The sequence below is a fragment of the Plectrocnemia conspersa genome, unplaced genomic scaffold (assembly GCF_051122295.1).
Source record: "Plectrocnemia conspersa isolate PC_06_02 unplaced genomic scaffold, ASM5112229v1 ptg000008l, whole genome shotgun sequence".
Lineage (NCBI taxonomy): Eukaryota > Metazoa > Arthropoda > Insecta > Trichoptera > Polycentropodidae > Plectrocnemia > Plectrocnemia conspersa.
In genome coordinates this window covers 9939951-9966097 of record NW_028277172.1, presented here as the reverse complement: position 1 = coordinate 9966097, position 26147 = coordinate 9939951, and the positions used below count along the sequence as shown (strand labels likewise).

The window sequence follows — 26147 nt, the reverse complement described above, 5'->3', positions numbered from 1 at the left end:
AAGCCAGAGCGACCAATTTAAACTGCATTAGAAGACCATTACGGGGTTAGGTCGCCGTCCACGTTGACGCCAATACTGTTTACAATTTTTTGGTTATTTAACATAATGTTCACCGGCAAAATATGTATAAATATTGATGCACTGAAGAGGCGTATTTTTTTCTCGACAAGGGATATTCTCAAATTAACATTTTCTTGGAAGTGGGCATACCTTGAGGTTGTGTATAATTTAGGGCAAATGAAGTGTCGGTTGTTCATTCAGAGGCAATTACGCGCGTTTAGTTTCAAGTGATTTTAAATTGCTTGAAAGGTATAGCTGAGCGTTCAACATATTTACACACAAAAAAGTAATTTATATGAATAAAATAAAAATATTGTACTAGTATAGCTGCTCAATAAATAATTAATGATATAATTATCATCCTATATATAATATTTTTTTTTGCATTACAGGCGATCCACAAGAAGAATGCGTCAGATGTGGCAAATGCTATTTGGCCTCAAATCCAGATCAAAGCCCTGGACTTTGCAAGAATTGCAGTTCGAAACCTATCACTCGTTTCAGTGAATCAGGAACTGAAGAAGACTCTACAGAAATACCCGATTAAATAAACAAATAAATAACGCACATCACAAATACATACATGAATAAATAAATATGTTAAAATTGTACAAATGATAAGATACACTTTTGTGAAAAAACGAGCTTTAGCTAAATATTATTTTTATATGTAAATAACTAAGCTTAAATATAATATTTATAGTAAGTTTTTTAATCGATCACAAGATTGTTTAAACAAGCTACAAATTTTTAATAAGCGTAATTGTGGTATTACACGTATTATATCAATAATCATATAATTCTTTTTTAAGATTATTATTACATACATATTGTTTTTTTTATTATTATTATTATTTAATCGTTGTAAATATTTTGTTACCAGTTTTTTAAGTGTTATTCGCATAAAACAGGAAGAGAAGTGATGTGATGTGCCAAGAAATAAACTTTCTGTTATCTTTTATTGTTGCTGTAAATAGAAAAATTATAGTCGTAAGCAAAGAGTGTGTTGTTATATTATTTTGCGTTAATTTGTTGTATATAATGCAGAGTTGATACAAAAATTATCTTTAATGAACTTATAATTATTATTTTTAATTTGTAAAAATGCATTCGTCGCTCCGTCCAATTTAAAATGCTTATATCGATTAAGTGGTCATGTATAAAAAGTATTATTTATATTAACGTATTAAGTCTTATTAATATACGAATTTAAATTATGAAGATATATATTTTTGCTTGTATCTTAGGCGAAACTTTTTTAGTAAATAAAAGACTAAAATAAAACATGTTGTTTTACTTCAATACCAATAATAATAAATAATAATTACACATTTAAGTAAAATTCAGCATCACACGGTGTATTGTAGATTTAGGATTTTATCAGTGAAAATTATTAAACAGAAAATTTAATATATCTATATCAGCCTTGAAAAAATAATCTTTTAATTTTCGTACTTAATGTAACGAAATTTTAAAATTTTAATATAAAAATATAAAGTATCAAAATATAGGTTATTTTATTTTTTAATTTACGGAAAATTGATTTTATAATTTTTGTGCTGCTTGTATGAACTAGTTTTATGTCATTATTTAGTATACATAGGACATCCAAATACCCGCCCAAATTCATAGCCCGGTTCTCGGGTATTTTTTATAAAGGAACCGGGTACCCTATTCAGTTCCGGGTAATTTTTATCAACTATTATGTACTGACCTGGAGTTCAAATTCATGAATATTATATATCTTGAATTTTGAATTATCTTGAATTTAAATTATAATTCATTTTACCTTTGCGATACCCCGATCACTACCTACTCTGTATGGACTTCATGGAAGTACCGAATATCGTTGCCCAGCAGGGTTTAACTAATCTCTAAATTGATATTGCAATATAGATAAAAATACGGAGAATTTTGCTTCTTTAAAATCGTGTGACAAGAAATGTTTAATTTAAAAAATTTCAACATTTTATTGAAATGAAAAGAACCGGGTACCCATTAACAATTACCCGGTTATCTGTTCCTTTTAAAACGCGCGGGTACCGGGGCCTGGTTCCAGTTCTTAGCCGGTTTGGAAGCCCTAAGTATATCTTTTAAATAAATATGTATTGCACAATTTCTTTGTAAAAAACATCAGATTCTTATAGTAATTATATAAAGTAAAAGTCAAACTCATTTTTTTATAAAGCGAATATCATTGCAATTTCAGAATATCATTATAATAGTAGCTTTGCAATATTTAGTAATTATAAAAAAATAAAATAGTAGAAAATTTACAATATATATACTTAGTACAAAAAGTGATATTTTGCCATAATTATAGAGAAAAAGATTATTATGTTTTAAAGTATTTGTCATCTTTGTTAATGATGTAAGAATAAGTTAAATTTTTTTAAACAATCTTAGATATAAATACCAGAATTATTTTATGCAATCTAAAACTAAAACTTAGTTTTAGATTGCATGTACTTTTTAAAAGTCTAAAACAAATATAAGATATTGAAGTAAATGATTTTTTATTTATTTTTTAATGAGAATCGGATCATATTTTTGTCATTGTTTAGCATTATTTAAATAAAGCTTAATTTTTATCACACAATTTTTATATTAATTGCAAATAAAACGTTTATTAATATTTGCAAAAAAAGCTGTTAATATTTTTTCTATCTATAAGTACCAAAGCGTATTATATTATTAAAATTAATGAAAAATGATTTATTATTTAATTTATGATTATGTATACTTGTAGATTTTTCTACTATAAAATACTTAAAATAAAATGTAGCTTTCTCTGTAAAAAGCTAATTTTCAGCAAATAAATATTAAAATAAATAAGAATTTACACGAGAATCTAAGTAATGTCATTCACAAAGATTTTTTCGCAAAAGCTTTTATTGGAAAATGAAAAGCAAAGTAAATTTTGCCCCCAAATTAAAAATTAAATAGGAAAAAAATCACTGTCATGAATACAAGTAATCAGTTCAAGAAAAATGAGTTAAACATTGCACATTATGTTATTAATATAACGATTTATTAATACGAGTCCTAAATACAATGTTCAATAAAAATGTAAATTATTTATAAAATGGCACAAGTAAGAATTTTTTGGTTTATTTTTAAAACTATAAAAATAAATTTACAACTAATTTTGAAAAGTTAAGCACAAACCATATAGTTATTTATTTATAAGATAAAGGCATGTACAAAAATGCAAAGCTCATATTTAATAACTTAATTAAATTGAATGTCACACCATTACACATTTTGCATGTTTTCTGTTCATAGTTATTTAAACATAGTTAAAGGTACAATAAGACGGAATCAGTAATAAAAATATTTAAAACACACTCAAATAAGTGACTGATATTATAGAATGGTAGTGTTATTTTTATGCACAAGATAGTTTTATGTTATGGTGGTAAAACAGCAGGAAATAGTTTATTAAATAGTCGAGATATGAATTTTATAGAAGATCTAAGGATGTCGTAATAAAATATTTTAATTTAATAACATTATTACATGGCATATTTTAATATATGAGCTCATTATTTTTATGATATAGCAATGAAGAGATAATATATACAAATAGTTAGTGATATACCGATAAGGTAAAATATGGCCATACACAAAAATGGACATTTAACAAATAATATGAAATCATTTTTTAACGTTATGTAAGTGTATATAAAGTTATTTATTTTATTTAAGTTATTTTATATCTAAGATTATGTTTAATTTAAAACAAAAATGTATTTTTATTTTGCATCAGTTATTATCAATAAAAGGCATGCGTATGATACTCATTAAAATATTTCCATATACGCATCTTCCAATCAGGCAAAAAGTCTACATCACCCATTCGAGATATGACATCAAAAGCTTTGACTTTGGGGACATCATCCGCACCATTATCGCCGATCCACGGGCGTACCCGAGTGGAAAGAGTTCGGTACGAGATGTGTCCGAAGATATGTCCAAAGTATGGACGAAATGTGGTCCGCCCCCGGGCTGTGTCTCTTATCGTCACACTCAATTAATTCAAATCACAGTCTTAATTCGTGCACGAGAAATTAAAAATCAGACCTCATGAATATGGAAGACGAGTGCGACTTCGGCAGAGACACGAGAATTCGTGAGCTCGCGCTTCAAACATGCATTATGCATGGCGTTTGAGCGGCCTTAATAATATTATAAGGGCGCCTCTAATTATTACGTCCTCGTCCGAACGAAGACACATGAAAAAATAATCGATTATTAGATTTGTCTTTTGTGTAGATAGATATCGATCTTGGAGCAAACGAATAAGTTTGGTTGTATCGTAGATGTGACATTTGATTTATTTGTCAATAAAAATTATATACAATCTGGTGGTCAATTGATCGGCTTAGTCAAGCTTGATAAATTTACAATTAAGGATTTCGATTTGTTCTTGAGTTAGGTGTTTTCGTCAGACATGTGTAAAAGAGCTTTTAACTAATCAAAATTTATTTTAATTCAACAATTATATTGTAAAAATATTTTATTACAAAAAAAAAATTAATACACCATGTTGAATTAAATAAACAATAACTTAAAAATCCTGCCTCATTTTTTTTAAGAATAAGGGTTTTATATTTATTAATTGTGTGTGAGATTATGTATTTTTATATTGTTGACAGTAAAGCATACAGGTCGTAGATTTTCGATTCCGTCGGTACTTGTTTTCGAGCGCGTGATACTAAACAGGAGGCATCCGTGCTGAAAGAAATCCTTGGAGTGAAATAGTAGTCCGAGCGTGGAGGCGTAGTGGAGTCAAGTGTGTCTAGTTCAGTTTTGTGCCGTGTATATAACACGCGTAAGCCGTATCCCCACTCCATACGTAGGAGGGGATCGTAAGAATGCGGGCGTACTTCTCGACGGCTGCTAGGTTCGCGGGCACCACTCGTAGGACTTCAGATGCGCATGTATCGTTTCTCTCGTGTTATGTATCAATCGCTACAACAGTTTAATTTAAATCATAATTTCAATGATACAAATAGTATCTTAAATATAATCATAAAATAGTATTTCCATAAATTATTTATATCTTTTAATTAGATATATTGATCGAAATCACCTATAATCATTGCTATGCAATTAGTTTGTATAAGATCCGGTAAAAAAATGTAAAAACTGCAAATAGATTACTGTCATTTGTATTTGAAAAACAGCGTTTTAGAGCACTGTTTAAAACTCTAAAATAAAATAATTGTGAATATAATTCATAGCAATATCAGATAGTAAAACTTGCAATAATTATGTATTTATAGAATCATTTCTAGCTCCACTATAAATCTTTTAGATCGATCAATGCATCAAGAGAGACAATATCATTTGCGTTAACACAGTCAGTTCGACAGCTATCCATTTCATAATTTTTCATAATTGAGAAAGAGACGGCAAGTTTAGATTTACGCCCCTACTATTAGCTTTAAAGTACATGATACAGATATACGTACTATCAAACTGACTGTGCTAACGCAAATAGAGAATAGGTATGTTAATTGATTTCCTTCCTGTCACTTGATCATATGCCATATAAACTACACTTGAACTTCATACCGTTCGGAACTTCCACTGAAAATTACCACTTTGCTTTTGATTTAAAGATTACAGCAGGGTTTGACTATTTACTCTAATCTAATAAATTAATGTTATAGGATAAGAAGCGAAATAATCATTTGAATCTCAAGGAATTTAACTCGATCTTTATGACGACTTGAAGATTAATATTACCCGTTACTATGGCAAGAGCAAGACAGTAGTAGCTATTTTATAATATCTATTTAATGAACAAATTGTAAAATAATAATTAAAAAATATATGTAAATATAATGTTTTTTATTATCTATATTATTTTTATCAGTTATATATGGGATAACTATCAGGGGTACCTCAAAACAGTAAAAGTTTGACCACCGTACATGTACGACAATACTCCTCAAAGGGTTAAATATATGTTTTAGGAACATTTTCTGAACACTATCTCTCGTTCTAGTTTAAAGCGTCAATGAGATCGAAACGTTTAACCTTTTGAGCGCGGATGGCTTTGTGTGCTAGTATGCATTGCCCACCTAAAGGTGCCATAAATATTTACGTATTTTAATATGGTTATTTTATATATTTTATAGCTGAAAGTCACTTCAATTAATTTAACTATGATATTTAAAGAATTTATGGCTTAAATAGATGCACACCACAAATCAGTAAAGTGCGAAATGGCCTACGAAAATATCGTATGCAGTCGAAGGGTTAAAGTAAAATTATAAATTGAAACTATGTTTTTTGTGTATACTTATGAAAACAACAAATATTTTTTGGATATATTATACATATCGTAGCTTTTTAGTAGAGCTATTTTTAAAAACTTATCACTTCGATATTAATCATTAGATTAGGTTAAGTATGATACATATTTTAAAGGGTACGAACAAAGTTGCATTAAGTTGATTTACACAGAATAATTGACTTATATTTATGCAAAACTAAGATGGCTCAATAAACCGTAAAGAAAAAATTGTTCTGATAGGCATTTAACGATCGATGAACTTAAAGAACAATGTCAAGAACTGTCCAGAACTGTTAATTATGTAATTATATAACGGTTAACGGTTAAGATTAGGGTGCCGAAAAAGAGCAGACGCTAAACTTCTTTGACGTTGAAATTAAAATAACTCGTTTTAAGGCTCGCTAAATGGATTGATGTTCATGGTGATATAAAATAAATAAAAGGGTGTTCTAAAGTTTGTATCGCAAATTATAATTAAAATTAAATTAAATTGCCTAATTATATCATAATCGCTGTATTAATCGGACGCATAAGCAATAAAACATTCAATTGCACAACCACCATTAAATATCTTGGCACTGCAGCTTTTACAGCTTATAATTTGATCCTTGAACGTCTGATTCGCACCGTATACAAAGCTTTTATATCTTGTAGGCCACCGTTAATGTTGTTGCGATTGTACGCAGTACACAGCTCGTTAATGCATATAGAAAATTTACATATGTCGCGCGATAGAAAAGAAGGCAATCTGTACACAGCATCTTTATCTCTCTCTCCGGTTTCCGCGTCGTGTCATCTCGGATTTTTCGTACCAATATTTAATTGGTCGTCAAGATGTGTCCGACCGATAATGTCGCCGTAGATGACATGGGCTCTGCTTACTCTCAACTATGTACCGCACACATAAAATATAAATATAGTATAACAAACCTGAACAAATATATATAAACATATCTATACAATGGTTAAGCGATATTTGTTTTGCGTTGTGTGTATAATAATAATCTTCAGTACGTTTGTTTCCCATTATGTGATCGTGGTCGGATTTTATTGCAAATTAAAATGACCGCTGTATGAAGCTTTAGTTTGTACCGTTGTTTCAATCCGATCCTAAGTATGATGGCAAAAAAACGAAAACGGTTATAACGAGGTTTGAAGGATTATGTGTATCGAAATCGATTAATATTAACATGACGGTAAAAAATAATTGTTAGTTCATTCATATGGGCTGTGTGTATCTTAAGTAGCAAAAAAATATTCTTTTAATTCTGATATCATAAGCTGGTAATGATTCTTTTAATTTTGATATCATAACATTAATAGTTCGTATTGTGGTATTATTGTTTATAATAAGCACATGATTGATATGCAGCTTATATGGGGCAATACAGATTTAATTGTTTTCTTAAACAGTAGGTAAAGGTGGCATAGCAAAATGTAGTCAATATTAGAATTACTGTCGTTTTGAATAAATAACGTGAAAATATAAAAGTAGGGTTTTTTTAATTTTTTTGCAATATTTTACACCAGCAAAAAAAAAAATCAGTAACTGCCAACATAGATATATCATATAAAAGTCAAATCCGCTTTTTAGGTACATTTTTACGAATCGAAAATTAGAGCAGGTTAATAAATATCATGCAATAGTGCAGGTAAAAAAATATTTATTTCATAGCAGCGTTAGCTATAAATAAAAAATAAAACACTGACATACAAATCGCATTATAAGCAATTCCAATATAGTACAAATATTCTGCAGTTTTTGTGACAAATTTTCATGTTAACTGAACCTTTCAAGAAAAATATAGTTAAAATCTATGCAGATACATTTTTATTTATTCAGTCTAGTTTGCGGTTTGTAAATGTTTTTTCATGAATGAAATATTGTGCAAATTCAATTTACGCCATGTAAGCTCCTATTGGTTAAATAAAAGCAAAGCATAAATCAGTGTTTATAAAAGTTTATAAATTTGTTATTGAATTTTATTTACAATAATAATATTTAAACTGTAAGATTAGAATAATACTTTTTAATTCTAATTATGTATATATGTATGTTTTTTTAAATGTTTAGTAAAAATGTATTAATAACATTAAAAGAAATTTTGCATACAATCAGTAATTAATTATTTATTTTATGTACTACAACTTTTTAATAAAAATTTTTAATTCTTATTGTCATGTATTTTATAATATTATTAAATTTCCTGCGAGTAAAATATTTTTTATAATATTAAAGATCGCGTACAAAATCAATATAACCAAACCAATGGTTTTTCAAGATTATTTAATGGAACAGAACACTTTAAAAATATGTACTAGCTACATATATTCGTCTCGACTATTATTTCTTTTTGTAGTGCCAAGATCTTTTAATTGTTCAAGTGGCCATTATGGTGACATGTGCTTAATATCATTTATAGTACCTTTAAATACAAAGTTCAACGTCGGTTAGGTGAGCTTTATATTGATATAATAACGTTTGCTTGTATTTATTATTATTATTTAAAATAAAATGCACTTTTCTTTTTATTAATAAAATTTGCTGTACAAAACCAATTTTTTTTATAATTCAGAACTTTAAAAAAATAAAAATGAATTATTTACTTTTATTTTTTTAATGTGTTCTACATAATCTATTGGTTACGTATGAATACACTTTATACGTACTCTTGATATAAAAAAAAAATATAAATCAAATTCGGAAAAAAATTAAAAAAAAAACTTTGGGGTTTTAAGGGTCCAAGCCATAATTTTTATGATTCTGAATATTTTTTTAGAAGGGTGATATAATATGGGATCAAAAAAAATTGCCCTACTTTTTTCTTATTATATATGTATAAATAAAGTGTATTCAATAAATAATGTAACACTTACTTTATTAGCGATTTAAGTATTGATATTATAATTTACGTTTATACATTAAATTAATCTAGTTATGCGCATTAAGCATCAATCATCTATAAGTCGGTACATAATCCATTTTTTGTAAGTGAGGTGCCATCACTCGATATCTAATTTGTGTATCAAAGCTTGTCTGATTATATGTTTTTATATATAATATGATAATTAGCTCTTGAAATATTGGTTTGGTGCTCATCGTTTGATAGGTTTGTTCGATATACATATTATCTTACATTATTTGACTATTACTGTGTTAAAGATCTATGATTAAAATTTGTTATAATTAATCATAACATTTGTTGTTAACTATAAATATTAATGAAACTAAATAATACAAAAATATGTTTGCAGATGACACTTATATTATATTTATCACATTGGTGATAGTGCTGAAGAAATGGTCGAAATTTTAAATAACGTATAAAATAAGTTGTTACTATTGTTACATTTGCAAAAATGTCAAACTTTTTGTAAATAGTGACAATAATGTTCTTAAAAAACGGGATATTTTTTCTTCGATATTTTCAATAGTAAATAATAGAATAACAAGTATATATCTCCGATATAGTTCAAGTCATAACTTTTCTAGTTCGTCTTTATAAAATATTTTCAGAAAGTTATTACAACTCAATTTTATTTATTTCTAATATATATAAAGCTTTAGAATAAAGTTCTTCAAGTAGTGGATGTGAAGCTTGCTCCAGAAATGCGTTCATCAGAAATTTGAGTTCAACAGCCCGAGAAGAGATTAAGTTCAAAAGCTCGCGCGCTAGAAGCTTTTCGCGTCGTTTGCTGGTCTTTTTGCAGCGAATCCATGAAAGTTCTGGTTATGGGTATTATCGGTCATAAATCATCGCAGTGGCACGCATGCGTGTGAGTGCCACTGGCACATTAGAATTATGACATCACAATGTAATGCTTTTATTGGATTATGTAATAAGTTGGCCGCATTGTTGATATGATTCATTCCGTTCCAACCAGCGAAGCTCTCAAGTTCGAAACACCCACGCAATTCAATCGCAACATTTCACATATCGCCACGGCGTTTATAAATACGTCATAAAAATAATAATAAAAAATATTAAACAGGGTTGTTGATTTGTAAGATATAACAACTATTAAATTCACTATAAATTAGTACGGAAAACACATTAAATAAAAACTTAAACCCTTTCGTTAAAAAAATAAATGAGTTCACAATTTCGTTAAACCAGCGCTTTAGCGAAACTCTTTATCACAAGAAAACATCCATTAATCTCCCAGCCAAATGGCATGCCAGCAAAATTTTTAACTTTTAGTGTACACCTGTCGTTCAATTTATACAGCTGTTACTCATTCACCACACAGTTCCACCTTTTCTGCGTGTATTATCTATACATTTCCGAGTTTCTGGAAATTCAAAATAAAAGTAAAATGATACATTATAGATTTATTTATTTTATTCTTGCATTTTTAAATTCAAGTCTTAGATAAAACTTGAATTAAATATGTTTACATAAATTACAAAAAAATAATAAATAAAATATTAGGTTTTAAACCATTTTATTGTTCAAAAATAAACATAGTAAAGGCAAATTCATATACTAATATTAAAGTCTTTATATAATTTCGTATTAATATATTTTGTATTGATAGTTTTATCTATTGCATCTAATTATAGATAATTTACACATGAAATGAACAGATTTTTTATGTTATTAAATACAAATTTACAGAGGTATTTGGTAATTTAAAAAATATCTATATTATTTCAGATATATCTAAGGACTTCATTATAGAAAAAAAATCTAAAATCTATTTTTGTGCAGACAGATTAATACATAAAACACACTCAGACTAACTTACATATTAATCTGAGATGAAATATATTTACAATAAAATAAGATTAATAGCTTTTATTTCATATTAGCAGATTTCTGTAGTCATAATGTTCATGATATAATAAATTTATTTAAATTATTATATAAATTATTTTTGATTTTTTCTCATATATATTATCGTTAATAATCATATTGATAACACATTAAAAATAAAAAAAAATCATATTAAAAATGCACATTAAAAAATTAGGCTTTTTTTAAATGCATTTAAATGTTATTTGGGAGTTATTAATAAAAGGTTATGTTTCAAGTAGTTAAAAAATATGTTTGTCAGTAATACAAAATCACTACTATTTGAGAGAAGTAAACTTTATGCATAGCACATATTTAATAATTTGTGAATTAAAATTATTACATTTTTATTTATTTTTTTCTATGTTATAGCATTTAAACCTGAAACTTTTTAGGCAGTAAAATGTCAGTTTATGAGTTAAATAGAAATTGTGACGATAGAGTTCTTGTTATTTTTTCATATACAATTACAGTTAAATAAGATTTTTTTTCATTTATTTCCATTTTTTTAGGAAAATATAAAAAATGTACCGCATAGTTAAACCTTTACATTTTTATGCTGTAAGTTAATAATTTATACAATTACAAACAAGCAACCCATAATATTTATTTATTTTTTATATATTGATTGAAGTATATTTACAAGATATTTCCAATAAAAAGTTTATCTAATTGGGAAAATAAAATATTTTAATTTTTGCACTGCCCAACAATTTACTTAATTCTATTTATCATAATACACAAAAAATAGCAGTTTATAGGCAAAAAACACTAGATTACATCTCAAAATTTTCTTTACGGTAAATGAAAGTTTAAAGTGAAACACCAAATTTTTTTGCCAAAATATAAACTACATTTGCATCCAAAAAAAAAAGAAAAGCCATAGCCTTATTTTTTAAATATATTATTTATATAAAATACAACTATTTAGATTTTTTTATAAAAGCCTAATATCTTTGTAAATAAAAAGAAAAGTGTGAATAAAATTATGTTCCAAAATTTATATTTTGCATTTCTTACTAATATTATCTAACAATCATTAAGTTAAACTTCATGAACTAATTATTAAAAAATCATTATATCCATTAATTGATTAGAGAATAAAGACTCACTCTTTTTAAAATATATTTATACACACACACATATATATATATATATATATATATATTTACATATACATATACATAAATATATATATATATATATATATATATATATATATATATATATATATATATATATATATATATATATATATATATATATATATATATATATATATATATATATATATATATATATATATATATATATATATATATATATATATATATATATATATATATATATATATATTTAAAACATATATGTATAAACTATAAATTAGAAAATTATCATAGATAATTTTAGTTCTTAATAAATTTTGTATAATTTTTTTTATTCGAAAAACTTTAATAAGATTTGTAAGAAAAACTGTTTTTTTTTTTTTATAAATATTAAATGCAAAAAGACGCAGGCGCGTACGGTGAGTGAGCCAGAGATCATGGCGTGCGTTACATGCGTTCCGCAAGCCACTTCTTCTCACTCACTCTCGTCACTTAACACGCGAGCGAGCGAAAGAGAATGTATCTCACCGTACGCGCCTGAAAAAAAAGTAGTTTATTATTACTACCTATATACAGTATATGTACATATAAATATTATTGTATAATATTACTGTGATTTTCGCTACTATTTTTTGTATATTTTTATCGTTAAAAAACATTATGGTTTTATTTTTTTAGCGTTTTTATCAATTTGAAGATCAGCAAAAATAGTATGCTCAATATGCGAATCTAAAAAGTTGAAAAACTATTTAAATGATCTTGTATTTTTCGTTCATTATTATTTAATTTAAGCTGATTACCGGTTTCTTAAGATAATTAGGATTAGAACTAAGATTTTTTAATAATAGACAAATAATTTAATTAAAGGACATCATTGTTGAATTTTTGCAATTATTAAAAAAAATTGAGTTAAAACCTCTATTGTGAAATATTTATTATCAAACTTAGCTTCTTGTTTATTACTTTTCCAAATATTTTTGCTACTTATTTAAAATCTTGGTTAAGAAATGCAAAGTCAGAAGCTTTATTTAGTATTGATATAGATGTGGGTCTCAAAATTTTAAAATTATATGGGCTGTACTCGCAAGATTGATCGAATATTTTCATTTCCAATAAAATTTCTTAATAATAACCATAATATTTACAATCACCGAAAGCTGTTCTGAGCTTATTAGTCATCAGACAATTTAAGTATTTAGAGATGAAGTCCTGTGAATAAGTAGTTACCCTGACGACCAGTGCGTTTGCTGGTTGCGTGGTTGCGCACGTCGGTGGCTCGTTCGCCGTCAGCGGGCAATAAAAATAATTCATTTGGAATAAATAAGCTAAATCATTCGGGTAGCCGCAATTAACTTGTATCCCGGCCCAGACCACTTCATTCCCGTTTGACAGGATGAATGTATCCAATATTCAAATGGGCACCGACTCACTCTCTCTCTCGCCGGCGAGTACTCCTCCGGCGTGTACGGAGGAAATTGCAACTTGTTCTGCGCGGCTACCACTTGCGCTCCATCTGTAAGATTAAAAAAAGAGTAGAAACAAAAATAAAAGAAAAGAGAAGCAAAACAAACAAATGCGAGCAAACATACTCAAGGATGATGCGCGTGTTTGTGTGGAAGGCGTGCGAAGGAAGTGAGGAAGCTCTGGGATGTCGGTGGTGACTATTCATTTGTTATTAACTCATTTGAAAGTATGTTCTGATTTTATAATTTTTATTTATTTAAAATGATATTTTTTGTTTATTCACAAAAAAAAGGTTTGTCTTGAAAAGCGATTTTTTTAAATGATTTTTGTGTAAAGAGATAAAAAAATCTATTGGGTGAATTTAGTCGATTTACGCGTACAAAGGATTTGTTTGTTGAAATTAGGGCATTCGAACCGGGTAGAACCAGAACCGGGTACCCGGTTACCCGCCATGTTTTTCATGAAACCGAAAACCGGGTATTTTTTGACGGGTATCCGGTTAATTTCATTTAAATAATTTTTTCCATTATTTCAAATTAAATGGAAGAGCCGAATCGGCGTTCTTGTCTTTGAACGACAAAAAAAGGGACAACACTTAGCGACCTATAGATTTCGAGATAAGCGAATGCATAGATAAGGATTATTTTGAAAGGATGCAGTAGTAAATAAAAATAAAATAAAATTAGAATAAATAAAATTTCTCTACCTACATATAATACATATAATAAATACAATCATCTAATTTCTTTTATAATTTTATTAAAATTTATTTCTCTAATATTTTTCATGTGCAATTTGTATTATTATTGCCAAATATGTGTTAAAATAAATATTTCGGTTTTATATTGTTACACATGTATGTAGTATGTAAGTATATGTATATTTCGATTGAGTAAAGTATTAATAATTACATAATCTATTGATTTTATTTCAATACCTTATTTTAAAAAAAATGATATTAATTGTTAAAGTAAAATTAAATATATCACGTCATATTTAATCTAAGATTCAAATATAATAAAAATTGGACTCTTAACGGCTTACAAAAATTACCCGGAACCGAACCGGGTACCCGGTCATTTCCTAAAAAATACCCGTAGAACCGGGTAATGAATTCGTCCGGGTATTTGGATGCCCTAGTTGTAATGAATTTGAACTTATGTCTGTTGTTTTCATCTTATAACAGAAGATTAACAATAAATAAATCAATATTTCAGTTACTTTAAAGTTTAATTTCTAGTGCATAATTAAATTTTATTATTAGTAAGTATTTATATGAATAAACATATAAATTATTATTCTATTTTAGAGTAAAGTTACATTGAGAGAATTTGTAATTTTATTTTTAATATGTAAAAGAACGATGGAAAATATTTTTTTTTGTAGCAATAAATTGCATAAAATAAATTAATTTCTATAATGTAAACAAAAAATAATGAGTTAAGGTGTTTAATAATTTATTCTGATTAAAAATTTGGTAAAAATCAAGGCATTAAGCAAAAAAATAATAAAAATACAGATGACTGGAAAAGGACTTGAAAAGTATAAATTATGTATGAGTATGATTTTATATTTATTAAAAGTTTTTGAGATTAATAAATAAGTGTCATAAATACGAAATATAAAAAATGACAAATTTAATAGTAGAAATAATATAATTTTTATTATTTTAATATAATTTATTATGTTTTTATGATCATAATGTAAAATAATTGTCCTTTTCAAAATATAAAATTATTTATTATTATTTATAAAACTGTAACACTTTTCAAAGTTTACTTATACCATAATTTGTAAAGAAAACTTTGTATTAAAATTTAATAATGGTCTTTTAACTTTCAAAGCGCTCCTCTTATGCAATGTTGTATAACTCTTGTAGTATTTACTTATGTATTTATAAAATATTATCATCGCTTTTTGAGCTACAATAAAATGTAGACGTAATAAATTAAAACTACTAAGTTGCCCCACACATACAGTGGCTCGGTTATTTACTAGTTTTAATTAATTAACATTTATGCTAATTATATAAAAAGCGCCTCACAAACACGTTTAAAAGTATGTTCATTTTTTACGTTAAAACATAACAAATAAAATTAACTTCACTACAAGCACTTGTGATAAGATTAGTTTTTTTTATCAGATTTGATATAGGATCTTGTGATATTGTTTATAATGCTCATCAATTACATTTAAGTTATTTACAACACGTGGCGCCTTCGTTGTAAATCTTAAAAATTTGACACACATTAAGCAACCGCTAATGATGAGTCTGTAAATCATGTGAGCGAGGTTGTATATGATTTTCTTTAATTTACATAAGCACAAAAAGCTCTCAGTAAGATTCCACACGTATAATTATTACCATCGGTCATATATGTGCATAGGGCTAAAGCATTTCGATTGCTAAATGCTAAATCATCGTAATAACACCTTATCCCAGGAAGTCCCTTCTCAGAGCGGTGGCAGCACTTGTATTTAATTGCCACAAAACCCAATATGGCTCAATAAGGACGAAAAAAAGCATAATTGATTTCCATGATAGGTCGTCGTATCTGGGTGTGTAATTTACGACCTCGTGTCTCGTAACACGCGAAGATCGAGAGGTTAAAGTGTGATTACGTATTTCACACGTCAATCGATCAATATGCATTATGGTATGTCTGTAATGTAATATACGCACTTGCACGTCACGTAAATTATCGTATTGAACCGGTTGCATGTTGTATTTTGAGCGTTGTTTTTAAACCGCGGTTCAACACTTAACCGAACCATAAAAACGAGCCGGAAGATCGACAAAAATGCTGTAAGATTATTTGGGCGAGCGTCGCGGTGATGATGTAGTAAAAATTCCACAAATTTAAAATTAGGAGGAAAATATTTGTTTATATGTTGCCTTCGATAGTTTTATAAATTTTAATTATGTTATTGAAATTTATACAATAGGTTTCAAAACATATTGTCCTTTTTTAAAACAAAGTATCCAGAAATCAATTTTAATCGCATTTTTAAAATTGATTACAATAAATCAATAAATATTGTTATTATTGTTGCATTCATAGAACAAGGAGAGTCAGTTTTATGTCACGACACCGACAACAACAACCAGAAGACGCGTCGCCGAGGGTTTGCGCCCCCCAGATAATTTGTTCCAAAACTGTGTTTCTAGTTGTGTTTTTTGTTTTTTATATTGCTTTTATTGTGATATTTTTTGTTAATTTATATCCTTAGTATTATTTTTGTTATAGTTAATTACATAAGTTATTTGGTATTGTTTGAAACTATGTATCTTTTATAATTAAAATGGTTGATAACAAAAAACTATACATGCTAGCTTTTAAAATAAAGCGACGACACATGAAAAAACTTATTTTATATATAGTAATAGTTTTTATAAAAATAATTGCTAATTGTGGAAAAACATGAGTTAAATTTGTCGGTTGGTACAATAGGCTCTTTTCCCTTTTGTTTAAAGTCCAACACCACGAATATGCATGAACTTATCAATTGACTTCATATTTATTATATTAGGTATAAGACTAAAAACAAACTTCATTTGAGCATGTATAAAAAAAGAGAGGTAATAGGATGACTATCGAATATGAGTCCGTTACTCGGCAATATTGAACAGTAACCATTATTGTGGCTTCATTCATCAGATCTCGATCGAAAATCAATAAACACAACGCCTAGTTTGGGTGTACGGATAAAGAAAAAATATAATAATGATTGGTGTGACGTCATAACTGTGTGCGTAAGTCGGACGATCAAAAAACTCATCCTGTGCATCGAACGGTGATCAATTAGCGATTGCTCTATCCGTTCGTGTTCTTTATCCTTTTTTTCAGTTCAGGATGAGTTTGAGATGGAGCATATGTCTGTCCGTTTCCTGTCATTTTTTGGATGCTGGATGGAGAAAAATTGACATGCCGATATTAATGCGTTTCCTGTGGTGTGTTCCTATTATGTTTGATCGTGAAATTTTTACGGTTAGATAAAAAATAAATTGCTAGATTTAAAGTGGACAACGTTTAAAATCGCATGCTTTCTAATAGTAACATTTTATTTATAATTGTGTTTAGTCATTGATTTATTGACGTTTTATATTTCATAGACTATGCGTTTTAGGTACAAATCGTTTGTTCTTCTTCCAGTGTAACCAAGTGTCACATAATTTATTTTGCTGGTTCGAGACAGCTCTGGTGAATCGCAGTTGGGAATGTTGTTGAGACAATTGCATCGCTTCTTGGACATACCCACGAAATGTGTTTACGCCTTAAAAGCGAAACGAGCAAATGGCCACTTCGGTGATCGTTAACAAAGGGGTAGAAGAGGAATATTCCGTGAAAAATATAACGTTTTTATTTAGTCTTCCATCGTCAGGCCCCACTTTCAAGAACTTTTTTTACATTTGCTTGAAACAGTCGTTCGAATGACATCTAGAATAATTGTGCAGGTGGTTGACACCCCCACATAATCATTAAAATGACTCTAAAAAATATTGCTATAATTAACAACTTTAGACATACTAGTTTATTATATTTATTTTAAACAAATATAAAAATCAATACCAGAAATTAATTAAGTTCACAGCTCACAATATTGACTTGGAAATGTGAGTAATTTTTGAAATTTCTGCAATTACAAAGTGTATTATTATTGATATTTTAAAATACAAATTTTCAAGCACACAATTGAGTTTTGTTTATTAAATAGAAATGGAAAATATAGAGAAGTTTTTTTAAGATGCTTGTCTTATGAACTTTCCATGTTACATGACCAATTTTGTACTTCTCTCAACTTGCATACTATCCGTATCGGGACAGTCATAAAACTCTGCCTAGGCCAATAAGTGTCTTCGGTCTTTTCTAATATAGTCGTCAAAGGGTTTTCTAAAGGGGTCCCATCCTGGCGGGGAAAGCGGTACAATAAATTCATTCGGAGCACCGCGAAGACGTATGCCATACTGAAGATGTCAATTATTTTTTGCATACATTCGTAATGAAGTCTCCGGCGGGATCGGCTCTCGAGTATTTATGAGAGACTCTCTTGGTTGCCTTTTTTTCGCCCCGGCGACCATACTTGTCCAAATTAAACGAATGGACCAGTTAGCATTTCACGAGAGACCAACCAGCCAACCTACAACGAAGCGGACGTAACTTATTGCCGTCATACAGAACGCAGGACTTCGCCCTATGAAGTTGGATTTATGACCAACTTATTCATGCTTCCCTTCTGGGAGAAAAAATGCTTTGATCCAATTAGTCGTTGTATTCATATATGAAGATAATACACAATGTCTAGCAGTACTGCTAGGAAGACCGCGACTATGCTAGATTATATCGTGAAGATGCTACTCTTGCAATAAATATATATGAGGATGTTCAACAAAAATATTTATTATGACACAAACAAATTAGAGTGATTATCGAAATTTATTTATAAAATAATAAAATGAAATTATGTATTAATGAAATATAAATAAAAATGCAAATTTAAGAGAGACATCTATTGAGATTGCAACAAATTTAATATAATATTGTAAAAAAATTATTATTATTTTTAAAAAAAATTTACGTGAATATCAATAGATGTCTATGTTAATATTATTTTAAAACATATTTTACTGATTCTTTTTTTGTAATAAAATAGTTTATTGCTATTATTAGAGCAAAATAAAATTATATTGAAAATTCTTTCTTTATATTAAAATATTTTATTTTATTTTATTCGTTAGTTTTGAGGCACGATATTGCGGAGGGAGTCACTTTATGCTAAAAGTTAAAAGAAACAACTCAAAGCGAATTCAATTTGTCTTCGTTCGGTTCGAGTTCATTGAATTATCAACATGACTTCATTGGTTGGAATCAATCTAAAGGGGGGTGCACATTTAACTTAATATTCCAACTAAACTTGTTCTGCAAGAGCTATTCTGAGACTTATTCTATTCCCTTCGTTTCATTTATTTTTTTGACTTAGCTTGTTTCAGGTGAGATTTTTATCTTTATCTGTTTATATTAGAATACTATTATTTAATTTCTTTCTCGATAAAATTACATAAATAACGCAATGATTATAAATAAAAACACAAAATAGACTACAATATAAAAATATGAATGTAATTAAAATGCAGCCTTTAAAACTGCGCCACAAAAACTATACCCCAGGGTGCCTGCCTACACACAGGGAATCTGCGCCACTAAGCTTATGCACTCTAGAAGATTAACGACACCAGAGTTCAAGCTCGTTTTCAGAAAACCTGCTTCCTTTGGGCTTACAGTAAAAATAACACCCTCTAATTTAGTATTTAATTAAAATTTAAAAACAAGTAATATATAATAGCGCTGATAATTTTACAGCAGTGCAATTTTTTTTAAGTTTATTGTAGAATAGACTTTTAACAAATATAAGTGGCATTGCAGTAACAAATTTTGTGATTTTATAACTTTCACACATTATTTAGTAAAATAAGCACTTTTATATAGCATAAAATTAGCAATTTCATATAAAATTAAATTATGCTTGTACATATGTATGTGTACGTATATTTCCATAAATTATCATCACAGAAATTTCATAAATTAATTTCGTAAAAATATTTTACAACTTTAAAAAATATTTTTTCGTCAATTTGTTGTTTCTTAAAATTTGTAGATTTAATTTTTTCATATTTACAGAATGACTAGCGCATCTAAAATTTAATTTGTAAGAAATATTTAAAATTCAAAAAATTATTAGCCAATACTCAATCCTTTATGTAGATCTAAGCTAAATCATCAATCAATTCAGCAAATCTTTAAGCCATTTTGCAAACCAAATAAATACTATTATTTTTATTTAAAATTAAAATGTGCATGCTATAAATAAGCATATTTTTTAATATTATTTATATTTAAATGTTTTAATTTATATGTATCAGAATATATTTCAACTTAACAGCAATTTTACCAACATATGTATGCTTCTAATTTATCCATCAATTTAGCAAACACTTAAACCAATTTCCCAGCACTAATTAATCTTACTAAGTAATTCATCGACATAAAATTCTTACAATCTATAAATATAGATTATATTAACGAGACGTGACACTCACAGCGTTGATGTTATCCATTATTAACGACATCGATCTTTCCGTCAAGCCCGTAAACGTAAGGCCCGAACACACTGACGCAGAAATTGCCAGCTATGTTAAATCAGTAAATTGTTTTTTAAATGGAATGGTTCAAGAGTAGGAAGCTTAATTTACATAAGAGATGATCATAGCATAATTTATTTACTCATTTAAATTAAATTAAAACCACAGTGACCTAACAGGTTAAACCCTATGCGCCACGATGATGATAAAAAAGCAATATATTGTATAATATAGAAAAAATTGAAGATAAAAAATATTACATGGTAGGAAATAGAAAAGTAACAAAATATTAACTAGTCTACAAATAAAAGGACAAAAAATTAAAATCCTTTAATTGTTGCTTTGAAAAGTATTTAACCCGTTACCCGGCGTTAACCAGCGAAAGAATATTTTACATTTCTGGCAATTTTTGTAACGAAACTTAGAAAATGGTCGATCAAGAGGCACGCCAGACGCGCGTCTGAAGTCCTGCAAACTGTGCTCACGAACCTAGCATTTGACTAAAAAAAACCTACCCCCTCCAACATGCGGTTTACACGCATGATGGTGTATATTACGCCGTATAAAACTGGACTTATACATTGAACTCCATTACACATCGACGTTCTGACTATTATTTCCATGGACACGGACTTGAAAACAAGAACCAATGACTTCTAGAAGGACTTATCATTATTTGATAAGGTCTGCTTAGATTGTACAAGTCACACCATTGTGCCGCGCATGGTCATGTCACAGCCGCTCACTGCCTCGTTGGAACCGGAGCTTTAAGTTTCACAGCGGACGACAGCCATAACCGCACACACACATATTAAATTATTCCGTCGATTCGCTCTTCTGCATAATTTTCTTCTCAGCAACGGAAACTTTCCTCGGCAAGTTTTCCGCGTAAATGCGGCGAAACTATCGCCGTTCGCATTATATCCGCGGTTGTAATTTGGTATTCAGCGCGCGGTTCCAAACCGGTGCATGCTAAAAGACCGAACTTACGGTTCCGCCGTATAACTTGGCCGTAACACAATAATATTCGGCGCGTTAACTCAATAAAAACCAATTGGCGGCGTCGGCATCCATAAGTCACGTTTGCCGGAACCGGAACATAACCGACTTCTTCCAAACGGAACGCACACATAAAATATTAAAGGGATAAGAAGATGGAGCTGGAAGGGAAAAAATCGTATGTTGGAGGGATAAAAAAATGAGGAATAAATATTCTGCGCGGATATCCGCAAAAAATCCATCGAGTATGCGAACCAAGATTCGAAACTAATTTTCTCGTCCATTGGTTCAAACGAACTCTGATTCGATCTAAACAATTTGCAATGTAGCGTGTTTTTTTCGCTCTTGAACGAAAAAAGTGTGGTGCGTGTATGCAGTGCTTTATAAAATGAATTTTTGAAATATCTTGTTGGTATCTTAAGCTTAAATATAATAAATATTATTCCAAATAAAGTAAATACAGTCTAGTAATAATAAATGGGCATGATTAAACATGTTGAGACATTTTATTTTAGAAGTGAGTCGAATGCAATATTTGGCAACATTTTCAACAATACTGTGACGGTGATTATATTATACAAGCCTTCAAAAGATTAGTGTTTATTGCGTATGTTTTCTATATGCTGATAGAATCTGCCTAAAATAGTACACCCAAATCACTTTTGTGCGGTAAATTAGATTTTTATCATTTTCATATTCAAAACTAAATAATGTTGTTGTTCTAAATAGAATATGTCATAAAAAATATTTTTTAATGCAAAGTGGTAATTCTTTAGTTGATAAAATGAAAAATATAAACCTTGTTTTTTTATTTTATATTTATCTTATTTATTAATGTGTTATTTCTTTATGCATATTTAAGATATACCAAAATAGTATATTTGTATGATATTTTTGATTATGGTTATATACATTATATTTTTAATATAAAAGCTTTTTGTTAGATATATGATAAAATTGTAGTTATCATAAGAAAAATAATAAAATAAAACACCATCATGAAACAAACACAGCTTCGGTTATTGGATAAAAACGAAAGAAGCAAATGCGTAGAATCGATACTTTTATTAAAGGGTAGTGTCCCCGGGGATTGTAGAAAACTTATTTTTGCCTCATAAGACTGCACACAAATATACCTATAATACATACATATAAGCATGCACTATATACATATGCACGACATGTGTATGTAAGAGATCACAGGGCGGTCGTGTTTATGTTTCGTAGCGTTCGTGTTTCTTGCCTCATAAGAGGATTTCGATAGAAGAATTTCATTTTGCTGCTTCTTCGCCAAAACCTAGTTTGTTCGTCTTTATATTTATAATAAATATCAATTTTATTAAATAAAGGAGCTTAGCGCAATATGCTATCGATAGCATTACTCTAAGAAAAACGGTGAAAAGCTTTTCGAATATGTAATATCATACATTTTTGTGTATGCAATTTATTTATTAAATTGGATTTTTATATAGTGTATTGCGAATTGTATTATATATTGCCTATAAATAACTTATGTCAAAATCTTGAATAAGAGACTGTAATTTATAAAAAAATGTATTATGCTGGTTGGTATCATTATTTATAAAAAAAATGCTTCATCATGTATATAAACAAAAATACATGAAAATTATGATAAAAAAAGTAAATAAACAAGTTTTTTTCACACCTATCTAAAATTAGTAAACGAGGTATAGCAGCAAAAAAACGCTACTTTGGACTGCATAAAACAAATAAGTCAAGGTTACTCTTTCGTTGTATAAAAATACGAATGTACAAAACATTGAATAAAGTCGGTGATTCCCAAACGGTCGACTGCAAGCCTACGGTAGCTCATAAGTCCAATTTAGGTTAATCTGTATATATTTATTTTAAATTAAGGTTTACAACCGATTCAACATATGCTTTAATTCAATTCAAAGTGTAATTTGCCAAATGGCAAATTACACTTTCTTAAAAAAATGGCAGGTTATAAGAAAAGTATTTATGTTTACACTCTGCATTATTGAATTTTTTTTGTAACATCTAATAAATTATTTGTTCATTATTTCTGTCGAAGCAATGAATATGTTGACGTTGCAAATATATATTAGCAATTTCCGGAGTAATTAAACTTTTTTTTTGCGGCATCCTAAATTACAAAGGGACGTTCCTATTTTTAGGTAATTTTTTTCACACTTGTTTTAATCCATTCATGTAACTATGGGCATGTCCTTCCTGCAAATAATATAATGCAAATAACTCTTCTTTTGTTTTTTTCTTGCAACCAACAATTAAATCCTAAATTACATTGTTTCTAATTGTACGGGATTTTTTTAAGAGCTTTTTAAAACAGACTGTCAAAATTAATTTAATTTTGTCTACGCCTCCAAAAATGCTCAAATAAGTCCAAATCCTAAAAGCAATCCCCAGCACACTATAATGGCAGTTCACCTTACGAAATAAATTATTATTAGTCAAATTCTCAAGAGTAAAATTCATTTTTTTATTTGAAACACCTTTGACCAAAAAAATATAACAGTTTAGCAGCCGTAATTGTCATCGTAGATTCATTATTTATCGGTGAGTGAAATTTAATTTTCCTTAACTCTTATGTGTATTGAAAATATTTTTTTTTCATTTTTGGGTCCATTGGTATCTCTATTGTTCATTTATGACATAGAGACGGCAAAATTCTTATTATATGCGGATGACTAGAACATTTTAAAGAGATTACAGCTTTATATAGAAGTGAGCTTTTGATAACCGATTACCTTTTAGTGTCATGAAATGTCACATAATTTTATTATCAAGGTACTTAACGCCTTTCAATATTAAGAATCTTGGTGTGACGGTTGAGAAGGACTGGAAATTTATTCTGTACATTGCAGACTCACAGTAAATCTATAAAGATGATTGGTTTTATCTTGAGGAATGCACGCTATTTTAAAAATACTTTAGTATTGCGCACTTTTTATGATGCCCTAGTCCGCAGCGCACCAAAAGTTGATTCTATTATATGGATTCCTACGGTAGCAATAAGTGAAATACTATGAATTATTTCACAATTTAACTTGAATGAATACGACCTGTATTTATTCAAGTACTAGTAGCATATGCATAGCAATCGATAGTACTCGTATTATATGGGTACTATCCAGTACTTTTTTTAGGAGTGCTTGGATACGTTTCATTGTCAACGCGCAGAAGTGTTTATGTACAGTTTATGTGAGCAGTATCCCCGAGAATATCTGCGATTTATCTCCGGCAACACTCTCCTACTCTTTGATAGCTATGTCATACTCGCTCGCTAAAAATGATTTGGTACGGTATGGCCTTGGTTCAATGCATTTGATGGATTCTGTATCTTTGTCTGTTCGTCTCTGCCGTCCGGTATGGCCTTGTGTTTCGGCTCTGAGTAATACGGCAGGGATTATCAACGTTCTATATAAATATTACAGACATTTTATTTTTAAAGAAATAATATTATTATTTAACATTTTAAAACACGTTAATTACAGTTATTAGTTTAGTTTACCAATTATATTATCTCTTTAAAGATGAACAAAAGATCTAATATCAAAATTAAATAGTATATTTTGTTCATCGTTGTTCATAGTTAGGTGTGGAAATAGAAGCGCCCCTCTTATACACACTACAGGTGTGCGCCCTCCACCTGTGTGTGTACCTTTGGCCCTTTGTGCAGACGACACGTCTGGGCGTGAACTGACATGGACTGATGGCGATCCTTTGTGACCCTACATCGAATATATCGATAATCCATACGCACACATTTTTCCCTGTCATCGTCACTGCTGTCGAAACGACAAAGTGAAACACTGAAAGGAAGCACTTTAGCCTCTCGAACTCTCGAACGAAGCACAGACTCTCCTTCTCTCGCACGCACGCATAAAATGTGTTTTTGGGCGTGACAAATGATAGGAGGTCTCTAAAATAAAAGACAAAATATTAAAAAATATTTCGTAAAACGATAAAAAAATGTTTATTGATTATTGATAGTAATAATTCATAAATAATGCAATTTTTAATCTAAGCAGACATATATTTTTTTTAATTATGATTAATTGTTTTGAAATGTCGTTTGATCTTAGCACAATGGGTGGGATTTAAGAGGAAATTATTTAAATATATATGTGCAATTAATAAATAGTTTGTTCTACAATTTTTTTGTGCATTAAAATAAAAACAAATGGGCATTAAATAAATACAGGCGGCCCACGACTTTCGCACATAATTGATTCCTGAAAATGTGTGCGAATGTTGAATGTTCGAAAGTAGAG

The 26147-nt window shown here is 28.8% G+C and overlaps 1 protein-coding gene across 1 annotated transcript in view; it reads left to right on the top strand.

The window, feature by feature from the left end:
- LOC148232923 (uncharacterized) overlaps nucleotides 1-1344 on the top strand; it is a 164374-nt gene extending 163030 nt beyond the window's left edge. Inside the window, exon 7 of the mRNA XM_088189863.1 lies at nucleotides 453-1344. Within this exon, the coding sequence (XP_088045989.1) occupies nucleotides 453-607 (155 nt within the window). The 3' untranslated portion in view covers nucleotides 608-1344. The remainder of the gene's footprint in view (nucleotides 1-452) is intronic.
- The last annotated feature ends 24803 nt before the right edge of the window (nucleotides 1345-26147 follow it).